Source organism: Sapajus apella, unplaced genomic scaffold (genome assembly GCF_009761245.1).
Source record: "Sapajus apella isolate SASKATOON/1434 unplaced genomic scaffold, GSC_monkey_1.0 scaffold12, whole genome shotgun sequence".
Taxonomy (NCBI): domain Eukaryota; kingdom Metazoa; phylum Chordata; class Mammalia; order Primates; family Cebidae; genus Sapajus; species Sapajus apella.
In genome coordinates this window covers 34,686,782-34,711,081 of record NW_022436952.1, presented here as the reverse complement: position 1 = coordinate 34,711,081, position 24,300 = coordinate 34,686,782, and the positions used below count along the sequence as shown (strand labels likewise).

Below are 24,300 nucleotides of genomic sequence, written 5' to 3'. Positions count from 1 at the left end.
GCACCATTTCTAGCTCATCCTTTCTTCCATGGGTCTCAATAAAAAGACTTGCTTTTTAGTTCCTAGTGTTAAAAGAGTATTTAAGTTATACCAAATCTGAAGGTTAAGCAGAACTTAAATGGACTGTAAGCCCTCAGAAATCATTGCACAATATGTCATCCATCCATCCATCTGTCTAAGATTTGTAAGACCTAATCTTTTCTCTTAAGAAGTTTACAGTATACTGGGGGCATATTACCAGACAAATAATAGCTCTTCTCTTCTTCTAGTAGAAATGGTGTCTTGCTATGTTGCCCAGGCTGGTCTCCAACTCTTCAACCTCCCTCTTCAGCTTCCCAGAGTGCTGGGATTATAAGCATGAGCCACCACACCCAGCCAGCTATAGCTCCTACTCCATGATTGATTGGTTGATTGATTGGCTGCCTCTCCTGCTGGCCTGTAAGCTCTGAGAAGAACCAGGCTAGTCTTGTCCACTGGTAACCTAACACCTAACACAGTGCCTGGCACACAGTAGGTGATCAATAAATGTCAATATGAGATGATCAGGGAGTAGGGCAGGAAGGAGGCTCAAGGCCTATCTAGGGCAGCGTGTAGATGAGAGGGGGCTTTGTGCTGGAGGGCAGTGAGATATAACCATTGGGAAAGGTGATGGCAGGAACCAGGAGGTAGAATTTGGGCTTTATTCCATGGGTTGGGAAAGACATTAATGGTTCTCAAGCAGGCTGTGACATGATAAAGCCTTCTCTCTCACATTTATTTTTTCATTCATTTCATTCAATACAATTTATTGAACATCTTCTATATGTAAGGCACCATGTAAAATGCTGAAATATAAAGAACAGAAGTATGATAGAATCACATCCCCAAAGAGTTCCCAGTCTGGCGGGGGAGATAGATAAGTAAACAGATGGTTATAATGTGTACATTTTATGCTAGAGATTTCCACGTAATACTCTGGTATGGCCTACGTTTGCACTGAATCTTGGAGGAAGGACACATACAAGTGAGGTGATGAAACGGTGGGAAGGGTGTCGCTGGCAGAGGGAGCGAGGGGACAGCGTGCGAGGCTGGGAGGAGGGCTCTGTTTAATATCGCCGGGGCGTTGTGTGGGAGGCTGGGGAGTAGAGTGAGAGGCCACTGCAAAGGGAGGTAGGAGCCAGCCTGGGGAGATCTGAGAAGAGACTCTTGGACTTCATCCTGTGGTTCATGAGGGAGGGAGATGAGAAGCGCTGTAGTTTAGCACAGTCATGTTGATGCAGAGAATGGGCTGGGGAGGGGACAGAGTGAGCCCTGGGGAGGCCAGTGAGGCAGCTGTTGTTCTTATCTGGGTAAAAAAACATAAGGAGCTGAACTAAAGTAGTGTCTGGGGTGGGGGACAGTAACAGCTAGCATCAATTGGGCACTCACTGTATGCCAGCTGTTCTATGGGTATTACATGTATGAACCCACTTAGTTGTCCAGTCACCCTCTGATGTAGGAATCATCATTATCCCCATTTTGCAGATGAAGAGAATGAGGTACAAGTTTCCATAGCTAGCAAATGGGGATTTGCACTCCAGCCATTTGCAGAATTTTGAATCTAGAGGAGCATCAATTACAGGGTGCAGGTGTGGGGACAGGGAGAGGATGAATTTAGTTCTGACCTTTGATTTGGGAAGTTCATGGGATTCCAAGAGAGGAGTTCTGCAGCCCATGGAATGTTGGGTCTGGAGCTCAAGAAAGAGGTCCCAGGGGTGGTGGCAGTCTGGGAATTATGGGAAAGGATACTATAGCCTGGAAGAGGACAATACAGCCACCTGGAGAGCCACTTGGTAAGGGATGGCATGGGAGAAATGCTTATGAAGGGGGCCAAGGCAGAGTGGGCAGGGAGGTGAGAGGAAGCCGGGCAGGAGTGAAGAGGTGTGTCTCAGGGAGGGCATGGTCCACTGTCCATATGCTGTTGAGGAGCCAGGTGGGATAAAGACTGAGGCGTGTCCCTGTCAACAAAGGCTGGGTTTAGCCAAGGAGATCCCTTGGGCAACTTTGACACAGAAAAGTTTCAGTGGAGTGCTGGAGGTGGGCTGGCAGGAAAAAGGGACATGAAGAAGCAGGGATAAGCAAGTACTGCAGGCCCCCCTTATCCATGGGGATACGTTCCAAGACCCCAGTGGATGCCTGAAACTGCAGATAGTACCCAACCCTTTATGTATCATGTTTGTTTCCTATACATACATACATACATACATATCTCTGATAAAGTTTAATTTATAAATTAGGCACAGCAAGAGATAAACAAAAATAACAACAAAATAGAACAATTATAACGATATGCCGGGCATCATGACTCATGCTCCTCGGGGCCATGATTAAGTAAAATAAGGGTGACTTGAACATAAGCACTGCCACACCTTGATGGTAAATCTGATCACTGAGATGACGACTAAGTGACCAGCAGGCGGGCAGTGTATGTCTGCAGTGCAGATATGCTGGACAAAGGGCTGATTCACGTCCTGGGTGGGATGAAGTGGGATCCTGCGAGATTGCATCATACTACTCAGAATGGTGCACAACGGAAAACTTATTATTTCTGGAATTTTCCATGTCATATTTTCAGGCTGCAGTTGACTGCAGGTAACTGACATTGGGGACTGACTAGATAGAGTTCTTCTTGGTTACTCTTTCTTAGGAAGGCAAGGAGAGGAAAAGTCTATAAGGTAATGGGGAGGTAAGATAAAGAATAATTTTATTCCCTCCTAAGACTGGAGTATATTTTTCTGGGATTCAGTTTTGGGTTCCCCAAACAGAGCCAAGCACAATACCTAGCTCATTCTAGCCAATCAGCAATTCTTTTAAGAATCCTTCTAATCCCTCTCCCGTCCTCTGCCAACAACTCCACCTTGAGAAAATCAAGCTCATATTGTGCAGCAAAAAATGGAGAAAACTTGACTCTTGGCAAAATCGTCTGGGGATCTGAAGATATTTCTCCTTTAGAGGCTAAGTGGCAACAAGTGATTAAGCAGCTAAGCTAGTGGATGCTTAATTGATTCTTATTCTTGGGCTGTTCGTGGGAAACAGTGTACCCTGTTGATGGCGAAGGCAATGTCTACACAGCGAGCCATCTCACCTCCTGGCACCTCTCCAGTGCTTTGATGGGTTAGAAATGGATGCTTCCATATTTATGTGCCTCCAGCTTTGGCCATTTGGAAGTCACTAAAGGCATGTGTAATAAATTCTCTCTTCTGCCTTGAAAAAAAACCAACCGGGCAAGCTTCCATTTCTAATGGGGCCTGTGAAACATGGATATTAAGGACCACGGATCTGGCTGTCAGATTGACAAATGAGTCTTCCCTTTTGAAAGGCACTTAGGAAGTTACATTTGGAAGCTTGAGAGGAGTTGTCGAAAGCAGGCAGTGGGCATCCCACCATGCTGCTGGGTCTTTTTATTTAGGGGTGCGGTGAGGGATACTGTTTCTTCCTGTGAGCCATGGTGGGATTCCCTCCAAGTGGTGGAAATGTGGCCAACTTACACCAAAGGCAGAGGCTTAGGCTTCTGCAAGAGCCAACTGGTCCTGCCAAAGACGTTACTAGGGCTGGCAAGACCTAAATATTCTTATTTGCCTTTATTATAGTCTAAACAGGCTAGAGAGGCAGTGGTTAGATGCAAGGTGTTGTGTGACGTTAGGCATCTTCAGGGCACGTTAGATACAGCTTAAGTGAGCAACCAATATGAAGTCTAGGTTGTGGAATGAAACCCTTCTTGTTCCTGATGGTTTCCAGCTGGTAGTAAAAGAGGATCTTGGTGAGAGTGGGCTGCCTGTGGGGTGTGATGTCCAACTCTGGCCCCTCAAGGTGTTTCTGAGGCTGTCAAATATAAACTCAGGGCCATGATTTCCAAGAAATTTCCTGAACAATGAGGTTCATGGGCCAACTGATTGCCCAGAATCTCCAGATTCATTCCCAAGACCCCCAAGAAGTACAACCAAGGTGGCTGAATAAATATTTGATGAATACATGGATCAACATTTAGAAAACAAGAATCACCACCAGGCTCTTTGAAGAGAGGGTGGGAGATGATCAAAGCCTTCTGATGTCAAATCATGACTTGGAAGGCCAGGCATGGTGGCTCACACCTATAATCTCAGCATTTTGGGAGGCAGAGGTGGGTGGATCACTTGAGGCCAGGAGTTCAAGACCAGTCTGGCCAAAGTGGCGAAACCATGTCTCTACTGAAAATACAAAAATTAGCTGGGTGTGGTGGCACAAGCCTGTAATTCCAGCTACTCCAGAGGCTGAGGCATGAGATTCGCTTGAACTCTCGAGTCAAGATCACACCACTGCACTCCAGCCTAGGTGACAGAGCGAGACTGTCTCCAAAAATCAATCAATCATGATTTGGAATCCCACCAGCATTAGCAGTCACTTTAGATTAGAAGCAAAGAGTCTGATTGGTGATGTCAATGTTGAAGACAGCTCGGTGCTGTCCCCATACTGCATGAATATCCCAGCTTTGCACTTTCACATGTATTTACTCACTCCTTTAATTTCCCCTGAATTCCAGAATTCTATGCTGACTCTCTCATCTATGCATCCACTCTTATCCACACAGATGGCTTCCAGATCTGTACTCCTAGCCCTGACCCCTTTCATGAGCTTTTGCTTTGATTAGGGTGTCTAAGCCAGAAACGATACAAATATAACATCCATCACAGCCTGACTTCACAGCCTTAGGGAGAGCCCTCAGCGCAACTCTTTAATGGGACATTTGGCAGAGTTTGGTCATCCATTTGTTCTTCCAATAACTCGTATTTATGGAGCTTATCTAAAAGCCCGGCACTGGGGCCACAGAATCCAAAAGACACAATCCTTCCCCTCAGAGAGCTCCCAGTCTTTAAGAGACAAGGGTTAAGAGAGGTGAAAGAAGGCAGCTCTGGAGAGGTAGGCATCGGGAGCAGTGATCCACACGAAGTAAGCCCACGCAGGGAATGTTGCCTCCTTAGGAGTGTGATAAAAAATGCCAAGTCCCCCACTTCATTCCGTGAGTGCTCCAAGACCGGAGCCAGGTCTTGCTTATCTTAATTTTCCCAGCACATTCGGTGCTCAGTGAATATTTGCTGAGGGAATAAATGAATATACGAAATGTCGTATGGAACAGTTAACTATTCCTTGAAAGGTGGCAGGATAAGACAGCGAAGGTCTTTTTAAAGGCCATGACCTTTGGATGGTATCTGGAAGGAACAGAGGGAACACATGCACAGAGGCAGCCATCAAAGAGTACGGGGTGTTTGGTGGACGTTTCTGCATCATTGGGATGTAGGGCCCATGTTTGTCAACCACAGGCAGATGAGGAGGCTGAAGAGGCGAACAGGGGCCAGGCTGGGCAGGGACTCCAGAGCCATTCTAAGGGGTTTAGGTTTTTGTAAGTTACAGAAAGCCCTGGAATGTAAGGGTGTTAAGTTGGGTAGTGCTGTGATCACTGTGGTTGTGGGTTGAGGAAGGGGTACTACCAAGGAGGGTGGCCAGAGCCTCTCTTCTAGAGTTTTAGGCGACTCCACCCCAGCTCCCGCTTCTCACTAACAGGAGCCCAGGTTCTGCCTCCCAGAGCTGGGGAGGGCATTTATCTCACATCCTTGTCCTAATTTACCTTATCCCATGCCAGCTGGCAGAGCAGGCAGTGGGTGCAGAACTGCTTTCAGCCAAACTTTCCAGTGATCCCTGTGTCCTTGAGTGAGCAGGGGCAGGGACTCTCAGGCGGTGAATGCTAGAGGCTATTTGAGGTCATCTCATGGAATCCTCTCATTTTACAGATGAAAAAACTGAGTCCCAGAGAAGGCAGCAATCTATCGAAAGTCCCATGACACAGCAGGACTAGAATCCAGGGCTCTGGGCTCCTAGGCTGATTTGTTCTCCACAGTACCAAGTAGCCTCATTTCTTTCGGCTTATGGTAGGAAAAGACCAGCCTGCCAGCCAGTCCCTCCCTGAATTAGCTCCCTGTGTGCTCTCTCCAGAGAGTCTTCCTGAGTTACAACCATGCGGTGTGGCAGAGCAGAAAGAGCATGGGTGTGGGAACCTGGTAGATTTGGGCTTGAAGCCCAACTTTGCTGCTCCCCTAGCTGTGCAACCTTGAACAAGTTACTTAACCATGCCGTTTTGTCATCTGTAAAGTGGAGATAGCCGTACCTCCCTTGCAGGGTTGTTGTGGGAGATTAAATGGTATACGGCACCTCAAGCGTCTACGGTATAATGCCTGGCAGGTAGCATGTGCTCTTTTGGTAGGAACTGTTGTTATTCTTCTACTGCTCCCCGGGTTCTATTTCTGCTTGCAGCATATTATCCTGCTGCCTGTCTCTGGTGGTGGTGGTCCTGGGATTGTGCAGGGGCTTCCACAGTATACCGAGCTAGCCAGGGCACTTCTCAAGGTTGTCTAGGAAGGCAGCCAAGGCATACCTTGGCTTATTTGTGTTTAGGGCAAATGTGGGTTAAGAAAGCAATCTTTGGACTGGGTTGTAGCCCAAGAGTATATTCTTTAGGACAATAAAATAAATTTAAAAAGTTTGGAAAAGTGGTGTGTGTGTAATTGTGCATAGGTGGGATAATTTTCACCATGCAAAAAGACTTTCCCATTTATACAAAGATTCAAGGTAGGATTCCTTTAAGTCACTAGTTCCTCTTAGGGCTCTTACTCTGGAGTCAATTTTACTAGCATGATTCACACCAACCTTCCAGGAAAGGGCTTTCTGCTTCCTAGTGTCTTATCACCCCTTTTCTTCCTGAAACGTCTCCTTAAACTTTGAGTCAAAGCAGTGGAATCTTGGATTGATAGCAACATAGCTGTCATATTTTATTGATATACCATATACTGTAAGATGCACCATGATTGTATGTATCACCAAGAAAGAGAAACAAACACTGCTTGCACTGCTTATCTGCTTATTGTAATTTTAAGATTTAATTGATTGTAAAACAAATCTTTATTTCAGAAATGTTAAAATGTTAACAAAAATATGCCTTTTTTTTTTTTTTTGAGACAGAGTTTTGCTTTTGTTGCCCAGGCTGGAGTGCAATGGCACGATCTTGGCTCACTGCAATGTCTGTCTCCTGGGTTCAAGTGATTCTTCTGCCTCAGCCTCCTGAGTAGCTGGGATTACAGGCGTGAGCCACCACACCCAGCTAATTTTGTATTTTTAGTAGAGACAGGGTTTCTCCATATTGGTCAGGCTGGTCTCGAACTCCTGACCTCAGGTGATCTGCCTGCCTCAGTCTCCCAAAGTGTTTGGGTTACAGGCGTGAGCCACCATGCCTGGCCAAAAATATGCCTCTTAACAATCAATGAAATGAAGTGTTTGAGGACTTCTGGATCAAGTGGATAGGTTTGCATACTTATGGAATGAAAGATACAGCTGGGACTAAATCCCCCCAAAATACTTGCCTTAACATGATTTTTTCTTTTGTTAAAGAAACCGCCAATCTACAGGCTCTGTTAGAGCAGAGACTGGGTCTCTTTTGTTTACCACTCTTTCTCCACCCCTTCACTCATAGTAGGTATTCAGCAAATATTTGCTGTAAGAATAAATAGAACAAAGCCACAATATGAAAGAGATGGAAAGCCCAGAAAAGAAAATAAATCATTCATAATTCCCCCACTGTGGGTATTTTGGCTGATTTCCTTCAAGTCTTATTTCCTATGAATATGCTCTTTTATATACATGTAAATATAATGTATTATTAGATTTAGCTCTGGGATGTGTTTTTGTATTTCTCTATTAATATAAATGCAATGATGAAATGAGATGATGCGGAAATGCTTTGAAGACTGTAAAATGTTTAACAAATATCTTATTAGTTATAATAATCATGAAAATATAGACATGAATGGGGCTGATTTTCTGAGAATACACTTCAAAGCTAACAGCGAATTTGAAGCTGGGAATATGTTCTGTTTCCTCATCCTACTCACCATGGGGAGTCCTTCTGTTTCATATTGGAAAGGAAAAGAGAGAGTTAAGGCTTCCTAGAAGTCATAGCTTCAACTTCCCACCCAGCCCAGAAATTTCTTCCATCTCACTAATGGAAGATCTGCTAGGGCAGGGGGAGGAAAAAGCACGTCTCTCAGGCTGATGGAAAATAGCAGCCTATAGAGAGCTTCCTCCTCTCCACCCTTCACTAGCAGTGGGGAGAATTTCACATTGGGTTTCAAGGAATGCTTATTCTGCATGCTAATAACAATGTAGATAGCAGACAGATGTCAACACAAGTACGTAATTCAGGATATTGGAGGTAGGTACATTCAACAAACCACAAAGTCAGATTTGCCTTGGACAACTGGTTAAAAATTTACTTTTAGATAGTCACAGAATTTATATACATATTGATTAGTCTAACCTGTGCCTGGTTCTTTGAACTGATGTAGGTTTACTCATACAACAGAAGGGAGTGTTGACAGATTTTCTCTCCTTGACCAAACTCTAGCAGGCTCTTCTGAGCCCTCTTCTCTTCTAAGCCTCACCCTTCGTTGGCCTGTGAAGACTGGAACAAACACTGACATAGTTTCTAACAGCTCAGGGCCACATCCCTAGAACTCCTCTATCCTCTCTTAAAGTGCCTGTCTGAGAAAACCCAAGGCTGCCAAGAGAATTTACTGCTTGCTCCAGCCAACACCTGAAGATGAGGCCCCTGTATCCCAGTCTCTGTGGGAGGGTAGGAGTCTAACTTCAATAAGCACCAGTTAGCAAACCAGATGCATTTCACAAGGACCAGCCCCCAAGCCGCTTTCTGTTTTTCATGATTTCTCACTTCTCTAACTCTGCTGTTCAAGCCCTCTGCCCACTCCTCCATTCTCCCTTTAAAACACCCAGGCCCTCCCTATGAATTGGAGTTGAGTTGAGCTCATACTGCACCCTCTTCCCTTTTGCAAAAGGATATCATTGATTAAAATCTGCCCTCACCATATCAACCCATGCCCAGCTTTGTTTACTTTTGGCGGTTCTCAAGAGCTCACCTAGGCTAGTAGCTCAGGCTGTCAGCTCACCTAGGCTGCCTGCCCGTCTGCATGCCTCTGCTGGGTAATCCTTGTTCTCACTCTTCTTGACTCTCACAGCTTTAGCCTTGAACTTTGCCCTGCCATCCTCGTGCCCTCCTTCTTTGTCCTCAAGGATATATTTTCCTGGCCATTTGGTTTCTACCTTGCATACCCTTGGATACCCCTTTTTGCTCTTGCACCACCTGTCTCAGTCTCTGGAAGCCCGCAGAGGCCAGGCTAAGCTTCTGGCACCTCCTGCCCCTGCATCAAAGCTGCAGTCCCATTTCCTACATGCCGCAGTGAAGTTTGACCTTGGCCTTCACTAACTGCACAGGCATCGTGTACAGGACAGAGTTTGTGAGGGGCAACACCATCAACACTTTCCCAGAGAGTGAAAAATAATATAGTTCATGTATAGATTAATTTTTTTTTTCTTTGAGACAGAGTCTGTCTCTGTCTCCTAGGCTGGAGGGCAGTGGTGCAATCTCAGCCCACTCTAGCCCTCTTTACCTCCCAGGCTCAAGTGATCCTCCCACCCCTACCACCAAAGTAGCTGGGATCAAAGCATGCACCACCATGCCCAGCTGATTTTTTTTTTTTTTTTTTTTTGGTAGAGATAAGGTCTCATGATGTTGCCCAGGCTGGTCTTAACTTCTGGGCTCAAGGAGTCCTCCTGCCTTGGCCTCCCAAAGTGCTGGGATTACGGGCATGAACCGCCGTGCCTGGCCCTACAACCAGTTTTTAATGCAGAATATCATTTTATAAAATGGCTAAACAGCTGTGATCAGTACCAGATGAAAGATGACATTTGAGCCAAATTTTAAAAGCAACCTGAGCTCATCAGTTACACGCATGCATCTTTCCTTGTTCCTCCGTCGCGGTTCTCCCTGGGTCTCCCTTTCCCACACCCCAGAGCGGGTGCCTGCACTACTCACAGACTTAACTCTGCCTAAGGTCTTCCCCAGAAACTTGTCTTAGATGATCTGGTTTAGGATTCCCTCCCAGTCACAGTGTCTACAGCTTTTATTCTAGGAAAACCAGGCAACAAGTATCCAGGAGATAAGAGAAAGAAACAGTCCGTGTCTCTCCGCAGTCCTGCTTTGAGACTGCCTCCCTACTGAGAGTTTGCGAAGGTCTCCCTTTTGAGATGTAAGACTCGTTTCAGACGTGAGGCTGTGCCTGTCCTCCCTCCACCCACAGACAGAATTGATGCAGCATTCCCAGCTGGGCGGGTGAGGTCCCCTCCCCAGTGCTATATCAAAGAGAGCAGACAGGGGCCCACGTAACAAGGGCTCACTCCACTCAAACCCTGTGATGGGAGAGGGACGCCCCACCCCTTTTCTTCTTCTAGGCTGCTTTGAATTGTATTAACACAGTTATAAAACACATCAAACCCTGTTTAGCAGTTTCCCTTAGCATCCTCTGGCCAAAAAAAAAAAAAAAATTTTTTTTAAAATTAACTTGTACAAAAAGTCAACTATGACAGAATGGTCTGGAAAAGAAAAAACCCAACCAGTTTGGTGAAAAGAAAAATGAGCTGGGTTTCCTTCACACCCAATTTTAGAAACCAACAGGTGGTACAGGAGAACTGGTGAAGAAGGCGAGTGAACATCTTCCTCTAGTTTCACGGTAAAGACCTTGACTGAGTGGGAATTCCATCTCTCTTCCTTGTGCCTCTGCAGGGGGTTGGGGGAGGCTGAGGACCATCAGTTCTGGGAGCCCAGGGAACTTACCCTCTGCTCCTGTGTGGCCACAAAGGTCTGGAACCCTGGAGCCACCCCAAAGCCCAGCTCTTGGATGAAAGGTGGCTCAGACTGACTGTGGATCTGAACTTTCACTCCTGCTTCAAATGTCGTTTCCTCTGAAAGAACAAAGACGGACAGAGCCATGGGTCAGTAACAACAGATGCTCAGGGAGTCCTGGGATTGAAAAGCTCAAAGGGATGCTGAAAATGTCCTGCGATAATCAGAATAATGGCCCCCGAAGGTGTGCATGTCCCCATCTTCAAAAACTGTGACTAGGTTCCTTACATGGCAAAAGGGACATTGCAGGTGTGATTCAGTTAAAACTCTTGAGATAGAGAGACAATCCTAAATTACGCAGGTAAAACCCAGTGTAATTGCAGAGATTCCTATGAAAAGGAGGCAGGAGGATCAAGGTCAGAGAGAGAACGGAAAAATGCTATGCTGCTGGCTTTGAACAGAGGAAGGAGCCATGAGCCCAGGGATGCAGGTAGCTTCTAGAAGCAGGAAAAGGCGGGGGAATGATTTTTCCCCTAGAACCACCAAGAGGAACACAGCCCTGCCAACAACCTTGATTTTATTGAGCCTAGTGAAATCCATTTTGGACTCTGACCTCCACAATTTTAAGATAATGAATCTGTTGTTTTCAGCCACTAAATCTGTGGTAATCTGTTGCAGCAGCAATGGGAAACTAATTCAGGTCACTTTGCCAGGCTAACTCCTTGCCTTAGTTGCCAAATTGGTAGAATGGGATTATGAGCCAAACTTTTTTATTTTATTGACTAACTTTTCTTCTGGGTCATGAGCTGAAGGTGAGGGTATCAGGAGGAGGAAAACATGATGATGCAGCAGTGAAAATAAAAATGCATGGCTGGCTGGGCGCGGTGGCTCATGCCTGTAATCCCAGCACTTTGGGAGGTCGAGGTGGGTGGCTCACCTGAGGTCAGGAGTTCGCGACCAGCCTGGCCAACATGGTGAAACCCTGTCTCTTCTAAAAATACAAAAATTAGTCAGACGTGGTGGCAGGCACCTGTAATCCCAGCTACTTGGGAGGTTGAGGCAGGAGAACTGCTTGCACCAGGGAGGTGGAGGTTGCAATGAGCTGAGATTGCGCCATTGCATTCCAGCCTGGGGGAAAAGAGCAAGACTTCCTCTCAAAAAAAAAAAAAAAAAAAAAAAAAATGCAGGGCTTTCTTGTATGCCAAGGTGTTTGCCCCTTGGGGCTGTAATGGCCAACTAGAAGGGAAGCTTTCCCCCTTTTTACCTTTGGCAGGAGAAATGGCTGTTGGCAGTGGGAGGTCGGGGGCAGTGCAGAGCCTGGCTGATCCTAAATGTTCAGTGCTCACAACTGGTGGAGAATGAACTTATGGGACTGTATAAACCTTTACCAGATCCCCCTCTCCATCTTACCTTCTCCAAACAGTCTGCTGAACGAGCTTTCCAAAATGCAAACTGCATAACTCCCTCCCATGTTTCCAAGGACCCCAGGCTCCTTATCCAGCCCTTCCCCAGCCTTGTTCAGAGCAGCCTCTGCCTCCTGGCAATCCATACAGGGCTGCCTGGATTGGGCATCTCCCGTTCCCACTCTGCACAAATGCACATGCATCTCCTTCTGTCTGGAATGTCTTTCTACCTTGTTCACCTGACCATCTTCCCACTTGTCAATGAAGATTCAGCTCCCCAACCCCATCCAAAGCAACTCTTTCTCTTGCTCTGTTGTATCTTCCACATCTGTCTACTGCAGCCCCTGCCATAGCATGTGGTGATGAGCCTTTAACTGTTTCTTCCAGGGGGCTGGAACATCCTGAGGCCAAGTTCTGGGCTGTCTCTCTGGACCTCAAAGGTCCTGCCCAGGGCCAGGCATACAGCAGGCACTCAGGGGATGCCTAAAGAATGAGTAAGGGGGAGATTTATGGGTCAAACCTCAATCACTGATGAATGGGCAAGGCCAACCTAGAGTCCAAATCAAGGAATGTCCTCAAAGAAAAAAATGGGGAGAGAATGGATACATGCAGGAATGGGAGAGAATAACGATAGGGGTTGGGAGTCAGGGATGAAGAGAGGGAGGTCATGTCCACACTCAGGCTGTGGCTTGGGGAGGGTTTGGGGACACACTAAAGCTGGCACAGAACAGAGTGGCTGAGAAGGAAGGGCTGGCGCCAGCCACCAGAAGGGCACAACCCATGGAAAATGTGGGGGCTATTGACTGAGGCAGGCATAGGGGTCTGGAGCAGGGTGAGACTTCCAAGGCCAGGGGCTATGTGGAAAGGAAGGCCTAGTAGGCAGACAGGGACCCAGGGAAGGGTAGGCAGGGCTCTCATCATCTAGACAAGGAGTCCAGTGGCTGACATGGGGTTTTAGGAAAAGAGACCCTCAGCCAGGAATCCTTTTGGATAGGTTCACAGAGTGGGAGAGAATCCAGGCAATCCACAAACACATCCCCCTTCCCTCCAGTAGAGTCAATTGTTCTGTGGTTTCTGTACAGCATCACCCCGTCCAGACTCCTATCCATATGCTCCTGGATGCCTGTGGGTTTGTGTCCATCTCTCCCATTGATGAATTCCTCAAGAGAGGAGATCATATTTTATTCAGTCCAGGGTCCCATCCCAGCACTTTGGGAGGACAATCTGGGTGAATCACCTGAGGTCAGGAGTTCGAGACCAGCCTGGCCAATATGGTGAATCCCTGTCTCTACTAAAAATACAAAAAATTAGTGAACTGAGATCGCGCCATTGCACTCCAGCCTGGGTGACAGAGTGAGACTCTGAAAAAGAAAAAAAAAAAGAAAGAGAGAAACTATCTCTGAAATATGGGAACATTGTTGTTATTTATTTCCCTAAAGCATTTCCTGAAATGCTGCGTTGGAGTTCATAGAAACAGAAAGGAAGAACTGACCCGCTTAAGGACAAGACACAGAGTTGGATGCTTCACAGCAGTCCACGTGTGTCCCCTCGCTCACTGGACAGTTATGCATCAAAGGTGAGCACATGCCACTGGCCTTGGACGCTTGCCTGGCCGGCTTGGAGTTTTAACTAAATTATGTATATTTTCTGCATCACACTTAGCATGTGCATGAAGCTCATCTTCCCAGAATGAAAGAAGTCAGGCTGCTTCTGGCTGCTAAATGGATACCTGCTTCCAAGCGTTTTCCTGATTTATGGCATAATTGCTCCAGAGTCCTTGGACACCTGTGGAGGCCCCTATCCAGCACAGTGAAGCTGAGAGCACAGTGAAACCTCTGTCCTCCTGGAGCTCGTGTTCTGGTGGGGGAGGTGAACAACAAATAGGTACACGTGTAATGTCAGGCCAGCGTTGGCAAATGCCAGGAGAAGTGACACAGAAGAGGTGCAGGGCAGGTGTGGCTCTCTTGGCTGAGAGTCAGGAAAGGCCTGTTCAAGGTGATGGTCTTTGTGTAGTAACCAGAATGAAGTGAGCAATGAGCCATGGGATGACCCAGGAGAAAGTGTTCCAGGTGGAGGGAAGAGCAAGTGCCAAGGCTCTGAAACAGGTGTGCACTGGGCCCACTTTGAGAACAACAAGGAGACTAGAGTGGCAGGGACATAGTCAGAGGCCAGCTAACCATTTCATTAACTCCTCACAGTTACCCTTAGAGGCAGGTGCCCCCATTTTACAGACAGGGAAACAGGCTCAGAGAGGTCAGCTGGCTCTAGCCACACAAAGCAGATCCAGAATCCAACCCTTGTCAGCTGGACTCCAAGGCCTGTGCTTTTTGCCCCCTGCCACGTGGCCTTGCCCACATATTGTGTGCCTTTCTAGCACCACTGAACACATCCTCACTGGTTTGGGTCTTTTGGGACTTTGCAGGCTGGGACCCTGAGCTGCTGAGCTTTGCATCCCCTCTGGGTCATGGCGAACGACAATCTTGGCAGATGTATGGTAAGCTTCAGGGTTTTCAGACTTGATCCTGCTGGCTCCTCTGAGCTGTGCTGAGGCAGGTGTCAGTATCTCCATTTCATTACATTCTATTTTACTTTTTTACATTATGCTCATTTTACAGATGAAGAAACCAAAGCTCATAGAAAGTAAAGGACACACACGGGGCCAATGACTCATGGCTGCACAGAATTTTGGAGCTAGGAGACCCATTGACAATTTAACTAACTTTACCTTTTCAGGTGAGAAGGTAAAAGTTTTCACCTTTCAAGTGAGAAAATGGAAGCTTACAGAGAAGACAGTGGCCAAGGGCCACGTGGCAAGTGGCAGGTGGACAGTGGCTGAGATCCAGGTCTCTAGATTCCTCACCTTCCTCTGCCTTTTGTTAGTGGGCTAGAAGACACGTTGGTTCCAGATGACAAGCTGATGAATTTCCAAGCTGGACAGGGAAGGATGGGGAGGAGTAAGAGTTTACTTTGCAATGGGCTTAGCAGTCTTATTCTTTCATCTCAGAGTTTAGAAGCTCAGTGAGTGTGGGACAGTGATGGTAACAGGGAAGGACCAGAGTCCCAGCCCCAGCCTTGAGAGCCTGGTGGAAAGGGCCAGTGGATGCTGTTTGAAGTCAACTAGTGGTGTCATTTTAGACCCTGCTCCCCTGTGCACACCAGAGAAGTTCAGGGAAGCCCAAGGCCAGGGAAGAGAGGCAGAGAAGTGCATCAAGAATAACATGGGCTCTGAAATCACAGAGACCTGGGTTTGACTCTTAGCCCCACCATTTAATTGCCATGTGACCTCGGGTAAGTTATATTGCCTCTCTGAGCTATAGCTTCTTTTTTGTCCAAATGAAGTAGGGACTGATCTCTCAGGTTACTTTTGGCTCTAAAATTCTATGAGCTGAGGGCTATATGCAAGTGTCTTCACCTCACTGCATCTCATTTTAATCTCCTGAAAAACAGATTTTAAAAAAGTAGATGGGGGTGTTCAGAGCTCACATCGAGTCAGAAGAGGCTGATTTTTCTAAAGACAGCACAAAGAATCCACAAATTGCTGCCTATCTAAAATTGGGCAGTGTGCATCTTGTCCTTCCTCTCCAACTCTTCCCTGACAGATAGGCACAGTAAGGCAGCATCCCTAGTTAAGAAGATCCGAAATCAGCACAAAGATGGGAAAGCTCACGCTTGATTGCTCACAGGTGATATTTTGAAGCTAGGCAAGCTTCTGGAGGACGAAAAAAATCAACATTGTGTCCCCACGCGGGATGGGCTGCAATTATGTCTGTTCTGGGTGGCAGCGTGATGCAGTAGTGTTCTCACCAATGGCTGGCGATCCAGGAGATGTTAGCAAGTGTCCACAAGAGTTTGGCGAAGGCTGCACACTTCAGCCCCTGCTGCAAAGCATGGAGCATACTAATATGTTAAAGACCCTATGACGTCCTGCAGCAAAAACATGTTACACTTTGTTGATCAGAGTGTTACCCAAAGCAATCTTTTTCTTTCTTTTTTCATTTTTAAGGAACACTAGCTCTGCATGGAAAGAACCAAGGAGGATTAAATCAGATGTGGATTCAAATCCTATTCTAATACTTCTTAGCCATGAGGTTGTGGGAAAGTCACTCAATGTCTCTGCTTACTGCATTTTTTTTTTTTTTTTTTTGGATGCAAATCTTGCTCTGTTACCCAGGCTGAAGTGCAATGGCGTGATCTCTGCTCACTGCAACCTCCGCCTTGGGTTCAAGTGACTCTCCTGCCTCAGCTCCCTGGCGCTTACCACCAAGCCTGGCTAGTTTTTTTTTTTTTTTTTTTTAGTAGAGAGAGAGTTTCTCCATGTTGGCCGGGCTGGTCTCAAACTCTTGACCTCAGATGATCCACCCGCCTCGGCGTCCCAAAGTGCTGGGATTACAGGCGTGAGCCACTGCGCTCAGCCACTTACTGCATTTTAAAATGAGTTAATCTGTTAAATGACTAGAACTGCCCTGTCTACATCATAGGAGTGTATGAATATCGGAGGACGGAATACACTGTATAAGGAAAATAAAGCACTGTATAAGGAAAGCACCTTGTACACTGTGGGGTGATGTGGCCATGTCCGGGAACGAGATGGTTAATGTTAGTTCTTAGTTATGCAACTGAGAAATGTGGCTACACTTTCATTTCTGCTAAACAGAGTATTTGCAAAACATATATTTGTGAAAGCATCGTGTGTGGAGTTGGGGCTAGTCTCATTACCAAAAGATTTATCTCAAGGATTCTTTAAATAATGAGTTTTCCTAGTGCATTCAGGCTCAGAGATTATAAATTACTTGATAAGAAGGCTGAAGATTCTGGGTGGGTAACTGATGTTCAGGAGTTTATCACCCTTGAAAAGCCATCAGAAAATGTCTCAAATTGTAGGGAAAGTTGGTGAGTGATTAAGATTCTACTTGTAAAAATTCTGTTTACACACACTGATGCTGGAAGTTAGGTACAGCCAGATTGCTGAATGGATTATGTATATAGATTGTGATGTGATTATAGAATTCAAAATCATCCAAAGCATTACTGGATTCATGGCAACCTTTTGTTATACGATATTCTTTCAATGAAATAAAAAAGCACCAGAGCTTTCATGTGGGGTAATTTCTGAGAAATATTTTGATGTTAAGAAGACATCCTCATTCTTCCAAATGGTGGGAACAGTGGTCTGGATCAGAGCTTCTTATACTTGGGTGTGCACATGAATCTCCCTGAGGATGTTGTTGCAACATAGACTTGGGAGTGGGGGTGGGGGCAGAGATTCTGCATGTCCAAGAAGCTCCCAGGTGATGCTGATGCTGCTGGTCAGGGGATTACACTTTAACAGGACTCCCAGGAGAACATCCACGCTTTTGCAGAACACACAGGCCCCTGGTGATCTGGCCTCCACCTATCTCTCTAGCCCCAGGTCTCATCCTTAGATGCAGATGCTCTTGCACATTCTAGGCCATTCTTGGTCTCTGCTCCTCCTTCCTCTCCCTCTGCTTGGGACCTCAGCTCTCCCAGCTCTCCAGGTCCTCAAATTTTCCTCTAACTCCCACACACTGCCCAGCAACCTGGCAAACAGCCCTGAGACTAAAACCAAAGGTCAACTTCTCTCCAAAGCCTCCCTTTAGATACTCTTGTCTTCCCTTCTGGAACCGAGTATTCCCTCCTAGGTTCTCAATCTATCCTCTCTCCATCACAGCATTTGGTGACAATTGTTGACAAGTTCCCCAACCAGACTGCTCCTTAGACACTTTATACGAAAGCTGTTGGGTGAATGAATTTCTGTCTACCATCTAAGAAGAGCCCTTCAGATATTCCCTAGATTATAAACTCTTCAAAAATCTGGACTGGTCCCTTCATCTGTAGCACTGAGGTGCCTGGCACACAGTAGGTGTGCAGTTGAGATTTACTAAAATGGGGACAGGAGATCTGAGGGTGGGGCTGTCTCATCTGCTTCCTAGCTGTTCTCCTCGGACCCTTGCGCTGGCTGGGAGTTTTAACTAGATCACGTGGATTTTCTGCATCACACTTAACATGTACATTATGCACATCTTCCCAGAACGAAAACAGGCTGTTTCCAGCTGCTGAACGGATACCTGCCTCCAGTGGTGTTTCTGATTTATGGCATCATTTCTGCAGAGTCCTCGGACACCTGCGGAGACCCTGTATCCAGCACAGGCCCACTCTGAGAGTGAGCCTAGCATCTCAGCCAGCTGCTGCAGGTCCCTGTGGCCTGGACACTCAGGATTCAGGCCAGAGCCTGCTCCTCTCATCCTGGGGAGGTCCTTAGGACCTGGCACCATGACAAGAGGTTTTCCCGGGAGCAGAGATGTCGAAGAAACCATAGCAACCATCACCACCCACGTTTGTTCTGCCCCATTTGTAAAGGGGGATGAGAAACGTGCTACCCGTGGTAGCTGCTCAGGCCTTCCAGCTATGCTAAAAATTTATGATGATTTTAAATTTAATTATTATTTTTATCAAAGAAATATATGTACATAATTTAAAAAGCAAGTGGTGTTGTAAGGCTTCTAATGAAAACCAGCAGTTTCCTGCTCCACCTCTTCCTACCCCTGAGTCCTGCTTCTCAGAAGCAACAACTCCCAGCTGTTTTAGCTGTTTCTTCTGGTGTTTACTTTCATATTTCCATGCATGTCAACTGCTGGAGAGTTACTTCTTGGTTTTAAAAAATTGTAGCTACTGTCTACTGAATTCCTAGCAAGTAGGAATCATCTGCAATCATATTATGTTATCTGCGTGATTCCTACCTAATCACAGAAGATGGGAGGATGCAGGCTTCTCAGATGATGTGTTCCATGACGCTTCCTTTCCTTTTGCCCTCCAAATACAATGATATGATATTTTGGTTAAATTGGTACCCAGCTTTTACACAACCATGGCTCTGTAAATATTGTGCACAGCCTAGCCTTGCAGTATACGATGTTATTTTTATCTCTTTCTTGTGAAACAAATATTCCGTTTTGTTTTACCTTGCCTTTTCCTTGTTGGTTTGTTTGGCTTGCTAGTACCCATCACTAGAAACCCCAGACTCTATGGTAGAGTGCCACAGAGTAAAATGCCTCAGGACAGCCAGCCAAACCCACAAGGGCCATCCCTTGTGGAGCCAACCTCTTCCTGCTCCAGTTTGGATGGGTTGCTCTCTAGGTCTCCCGCTCCACTGTCACCCCGGTTCTTCTCTTCAACCTCATCAGGAAATTCTCTTAGCCCAGATCTTTGTTTCTGGAATTTTATGCAATTCTTGACTGACTTTCTCATTCCCCAATAACTTCCTGAAAACGTCTACCTGGGAGACACATTTCTTGGGAAACCAAATTCTACCCTCACACTTCATTTATAGTTTCCTGGGTATAGAAAATTACTGCTGGTTGTTTAGAAAAGAAAGCTTCCCCTCCGAAATTGGAAAGCATTTTGCCATTGTCACTCACTTTGGTTGCTTCTGTTGAGGAGTCCTAGGCCGTTCTCATTCCAGATCCCAGGTATGTGAATTTTTTTTTCTACCCAGAAACTTTAAAGATTTTTTTTCTTTATTTCTGTTAGCCCGAATTTCACCAGGATGTGTCTTGGTCTTTTTTTTTTTCCTGCTATTGCAGACAGGACTCATGAACTCTTTCCATCTGGGCAATCACATACTTCAGTTGAGCATTTTTGTTATATTAGTCCTTTGATAATGTCCTCTTCTCCATTCTCTTGGTTTTACTACTCTAGAACTCCTAGTAACAGGATGCTCTAGAATAGCTTCCTGGATGGACCCTCTGATTTTCATACTTTTCTCTCACTTTCTACCTGTTTGTCTTATTATTTTACCTTTTTGGGAGATGTCCTCAGTTCCAGTCCTTCTATGGATTAAAAAAGTTTGCAATCATATTTTAAATTTAATTTCTTCCTCTCTGAATGTTTCTTTTTAATAACATCCTGAGCTTGTGGTTATGGATGCAGGATCATCTCTTATCTCTCTTGAGAATTTTAATTAACATGTTTTGATGTTTTCTCCTGCTTCCTTCATTTATTTTTTATTTATCAAACGCTTCTATAGTGTCTAATATTATCTAGACACTTTTCTAAGCACTTCATAAATATTAATGCACTTCAATCCTCCCAATAACCCTATAAATGTGGATAATATTATTTTCATTTTAGGAGTAACACAGGTCACACAGCTGGTAAGTGTCACAGCTGGGATTTGAACCCAGACAGCCTGGCCCTATATCTTGTGCTGTTAGCCATTGTCTCTATTTCCTCAATGTTTCTTTGTGGTTTGATTTGGGTTCCTTGCCTTCCAGTGGCTTCCCTCAAATACCTGGCTCTTTGGCAGTTCATTCAGGAGTAAAAGGCCCCTAAAGGCTGTATTGCCTTTCCTTGTGTTGAGGGGCACACATCAAGGGACTTCATTCTAGGGTGACCTAACTCAATCTTTTAAGGATTCCTCACTGTTGTTGTCTGTGGGTCTTTTCTCTTGAGCTTGCCAGTTTCTCCAGGAAAGGGATCCCCTCAAATTTCTGCTCAGGTATGGGTAGGGTAAGTTAGTCTGGCTGAAGGTCTAACTACTCAGTAAGTAGACTTTCCCTCACCTCCTGGTTTTTCTGTATAGCACCTCACCTATGCCCTCAGCTGTACCTGATCTCCCCAGGCCCAGAGCCTGTGGCTGCTTCTGGCCACGGAAGGATGTCTGGGGGGCATAATAGTTCCTTTTACAGACTTTCAGCTCCTCCTCCTCCTAGTTTTACCCCCACCTCTCAAATCTGTCTTCAGCAGTATCTTATGCATCCAATTCTCAATCCTTTCTAGGGGTTCTCAGATGATGTCTGTTGGCTTTTGCTGGCTTCCCCAGTGCAGGCCCTCAGTTCTCAGGCTCGTCTAATGTGCCAAGTCAGTTGCCACTCATTCATCTGCTTTACATCTTCCAAAAATTAGCTGGCATCTGCTTACTGTTGTCTTTTCTCCCGTCCTCTTTGTCCTATGGGTTTATGCTTACATATATTAAAAAATACCTTTGATTGCCATTTAGGTGGGGTCTAGGAAGGGGGCCTCATATAAACACATATGTTCAACCTACCATGTTTAATCAGAAGTCTAAATGTTGGCTTCCCTGCAGCTCTGGCACACTGCGGAAATGAGCTTCTTTCACCATCCCAGGAAAAGGGAAAAGGGTGCTTAGGGTTGGTCTCTGGGATGGACACAGCCATGGAGCCAACCAGCACTTTTTTTTTCCCAATGACATCTGCCCTCCCATGCAGTGGTTTTCAAATGGGGCATCCTCAGGGGTGTCTCAGGGTTGATCACGGGGAGCAAAGGAAAAAACAAACAGGGGTTTCCATCTCCAGTGGAACCAGAGCCAGGCTGCTTTTGTCTGTTTTCTACGTGGACTCTGCTAAAGCTTTCATTCAGTATAATGGCTCTGCTTTTGAAGAGGAAAAGAGGAAAAAATAGACAAGGAGGATGGCAGCAGACATCATTATATGCCATTCTCTCTCCAGAGATGCTGCTTAAACCTCTTTCCCTGTGCTATCTTCATGGCAGTGTTTTTATGACCACATTGTGAACACTAAGGGAATTTAGTGGAGGGAACATCCCTTTTGGGTTTGGACATGGGTTTTAAACTTGGTTCAACTGCTTAACTAGGTATGTGCCATTGGGAAGCTTACAACCTCCCTGGGCTCTGTGTCCTCATCCTGCAACGAAGATGATAACACCTTGGTAGCAGAGGATTGGGATGGTTCATGGCAGAGAGTGGCTACTTATTAATGTGGGCTTCTGCCTCACCCTGGCCCCGACAGTGTTCACAATTTCAGCACCGTTTTTTCCTCTCAACAAATAGGTACTGCCCTGATACTTATCTGTGAGCCAGACAGTCCCAAGTCTCTGACTTCCTGGGACTTGTGTTTAGTGGAAGGGGCAGACAGTAAAAAACAAATAGGGAAATGAAGGAGATATGGTTTGTCTTTGTCCCCACCAAATCTCATCTTGAACTGTAGCTCCCATAATCCTCATGTGTCATGGAAGGTAATTGAATCATGGGGGTGGGTTTTCTGTGCTGTTCTTGTGATAGTGAATAAGTCTCATGAGATCTGTTGGTTTTATAAAGGGCAGTTTCCCTGAACATGCTGTCTTGCCTGCACCATGTAAGATGTGCCTTTGCCCCTCCTTTGCCTTCTGCCACGATTGCGGATTGTGAGGCCTCCCCAGCCATGTGGAACTGTGAGTCCATTAATCTTCTTTTTCCTTACAAATTACCCAGTCTTGGGTATTTCTTCATAGCAGTATGAAAATGGATTAATACAGTAAATTGGTACTGGTAAAGTGGGGTACTGCTATAAAGATACTTGAAAATATGGAAGCCACTTTGGAACTGGGTAACAGGCAGAAGTTGGACAAGTTTGGAGGGCTCAAAAGAAGACAGGAAAATGTGGGAAATTTTGGAACTTCCTAGAGACTTGAAGGGCTCAGAAGACAGGAAGATGTGGGAAAGTTTGGAAATTCCTAGAGACTTGTTGAATGGCTTTGACCAAAATGCTGATAGTGATATGGACAATGAAGTCCAGGCTGAGGAGGTCTCAGACGCAGATGAGGAACTCGTTGAAAAACTGGAGTAAAGCTCATTCTTGCTATGCTTTAGCAAAGAGGCCGGAGGCATTTTGTCCCGCCCTAGAGATCTATGGAACTTCGAACTTGAGAGAGATGGTTTAGGGTATCTGGTGGAAGAGATTTCTAAGCAGCGAAGCTTCCAAGGATGAGGGATGAAGAGTAGGGGTAAGGGTGGCAATTTTGAACAGGGCAATCTGGGGAGACCTCATTGAGAAGGCAACATCTGAGTGAAGAATTGATGCAGGGAGGGAGTGAGGCATGTGGATATGTCAGCGAGGAGAATTCTCATAGAGGTTAATAGCAAATGCAGATGCCTCAAAGTGAGGGTGTTCCTGGAATGTTCAAGAAGCAGCAGAGAAGCCTGTGCGACTAGAGCTAGGTTGACAAGGCGAGGAGAGGGCAGTAGGAGGCGAGGAGGCTGGAGGGATGATGGTGTCCAAATCTTTGCCCCAGAACAGCATAGCTTTAAAAAAAGAATACCTTTGCTCAAAAGCATATTTGATGTATTATCATGTTAACACTAATAGACACTAGGATTTGGAGAAATCAAAGCAGATTATATTTGATAAAAAAGTGTATTTCATTGGAGTGTATGAAGGATAGAAGGAGATGAGAAAGGGAGTGTCCTATTTGTGGTCTTACTGACACTGGAAACTACCCTTTTAGAATTTGTTAGAAAACTCCCTGTACACGGATTCCAGTCTCCTCAGATGTAACCCACCCTCAACTCTCACCCTCACCCCCACCTCACGCAGTGTGGCCATCCACAGAGCTGTCTGCCTAGCAGTTCTCTTGGGAGCACCTTCCCCAACCACCATCCGCTCAACTTCCTTAGGTCTATTACAGGGTCCTCAGGTGAACTAATACCCCTGCCTACTGCTGATTGGTCCAGGGGCAGGTAACTGACTGGAGCTAAGCCAATGATTCCCTTCCTGTGTGTGTGTGTGTGTGTGTGTGTGTGTGTTTTTTTTTTTTTCCTAAACAGGACATCAGTGAGAGTCAAAACAATCTCTTGCTGGGGGCAGGATCTGTAAAATATAAAACTCAGGATCTGTTGGGAGCCATGTGTGAAAAAATATGTGTGTGGGAAAAATAAGTCTGTTTCTAGTGAGAGAATGAAAGGGATTCAGAGAGAGGAGGAGTGAGAGATCTGAAGGTTTAGGAGCCTCGGGTTCCCCTCCTTCCCGATGCTGCACCCCTGGCCCTCCTGCTGGCTGGTTGTTGAAGCTTGCCTTGGACTCTGAGAACAATACAATTTCCTTTATGCCTAAGCTTGTTTGATTCAGGTTTCTCGTGTGCAACCTAGATAACCCACTGCCTATTCCTTTTATCTTTGAAGTTACTTAGAGGTATCTACACAGAATTTCATTTTTAACAACCTCCCCTTCTGCCTTCAATTTAATTTCCGTTAGAAAACCCTGGCCATGAAATCTGTTCTTCTACAGTCTAGGACAGCTTTTTCAAAAGTATATTTTGTGAGCTCTTCCATGAAGAAGGAGATTTCCATGGTCAAAGGCCTTTGGGAAATAAATGCTGCATGCACTATTCCTGTCTTAGAGATTCATG

At 45.8% G+C, this 24,300-nt stretch overlaps 1 protein-coding gene across 2 annotated transcripts in view; it reads right to left on the bottom strand.

Moving 5' to 3' along the window:
- Nucleotides 1-24,300, bottom strand: part of ASIC2 (acid sensing ion channel subunit 2) — a 1,112,453-nt gene that overhangs the window by 62,012 nt on the left and 1,026,141 nt on the right. For both annotated transcript variants that reach the window (XM_032279315.1, XM_032279314.1), the window contains exon 3: nt 10,730-10,857. In XM_032279315.1, coding sequence (XP_032135206.1) covers nt 10,730-10,857 — 128 coding nt within the window. The remainder of the gene's footprint in view (nt 1-10,729; nt 10,858-24,300) is intronic.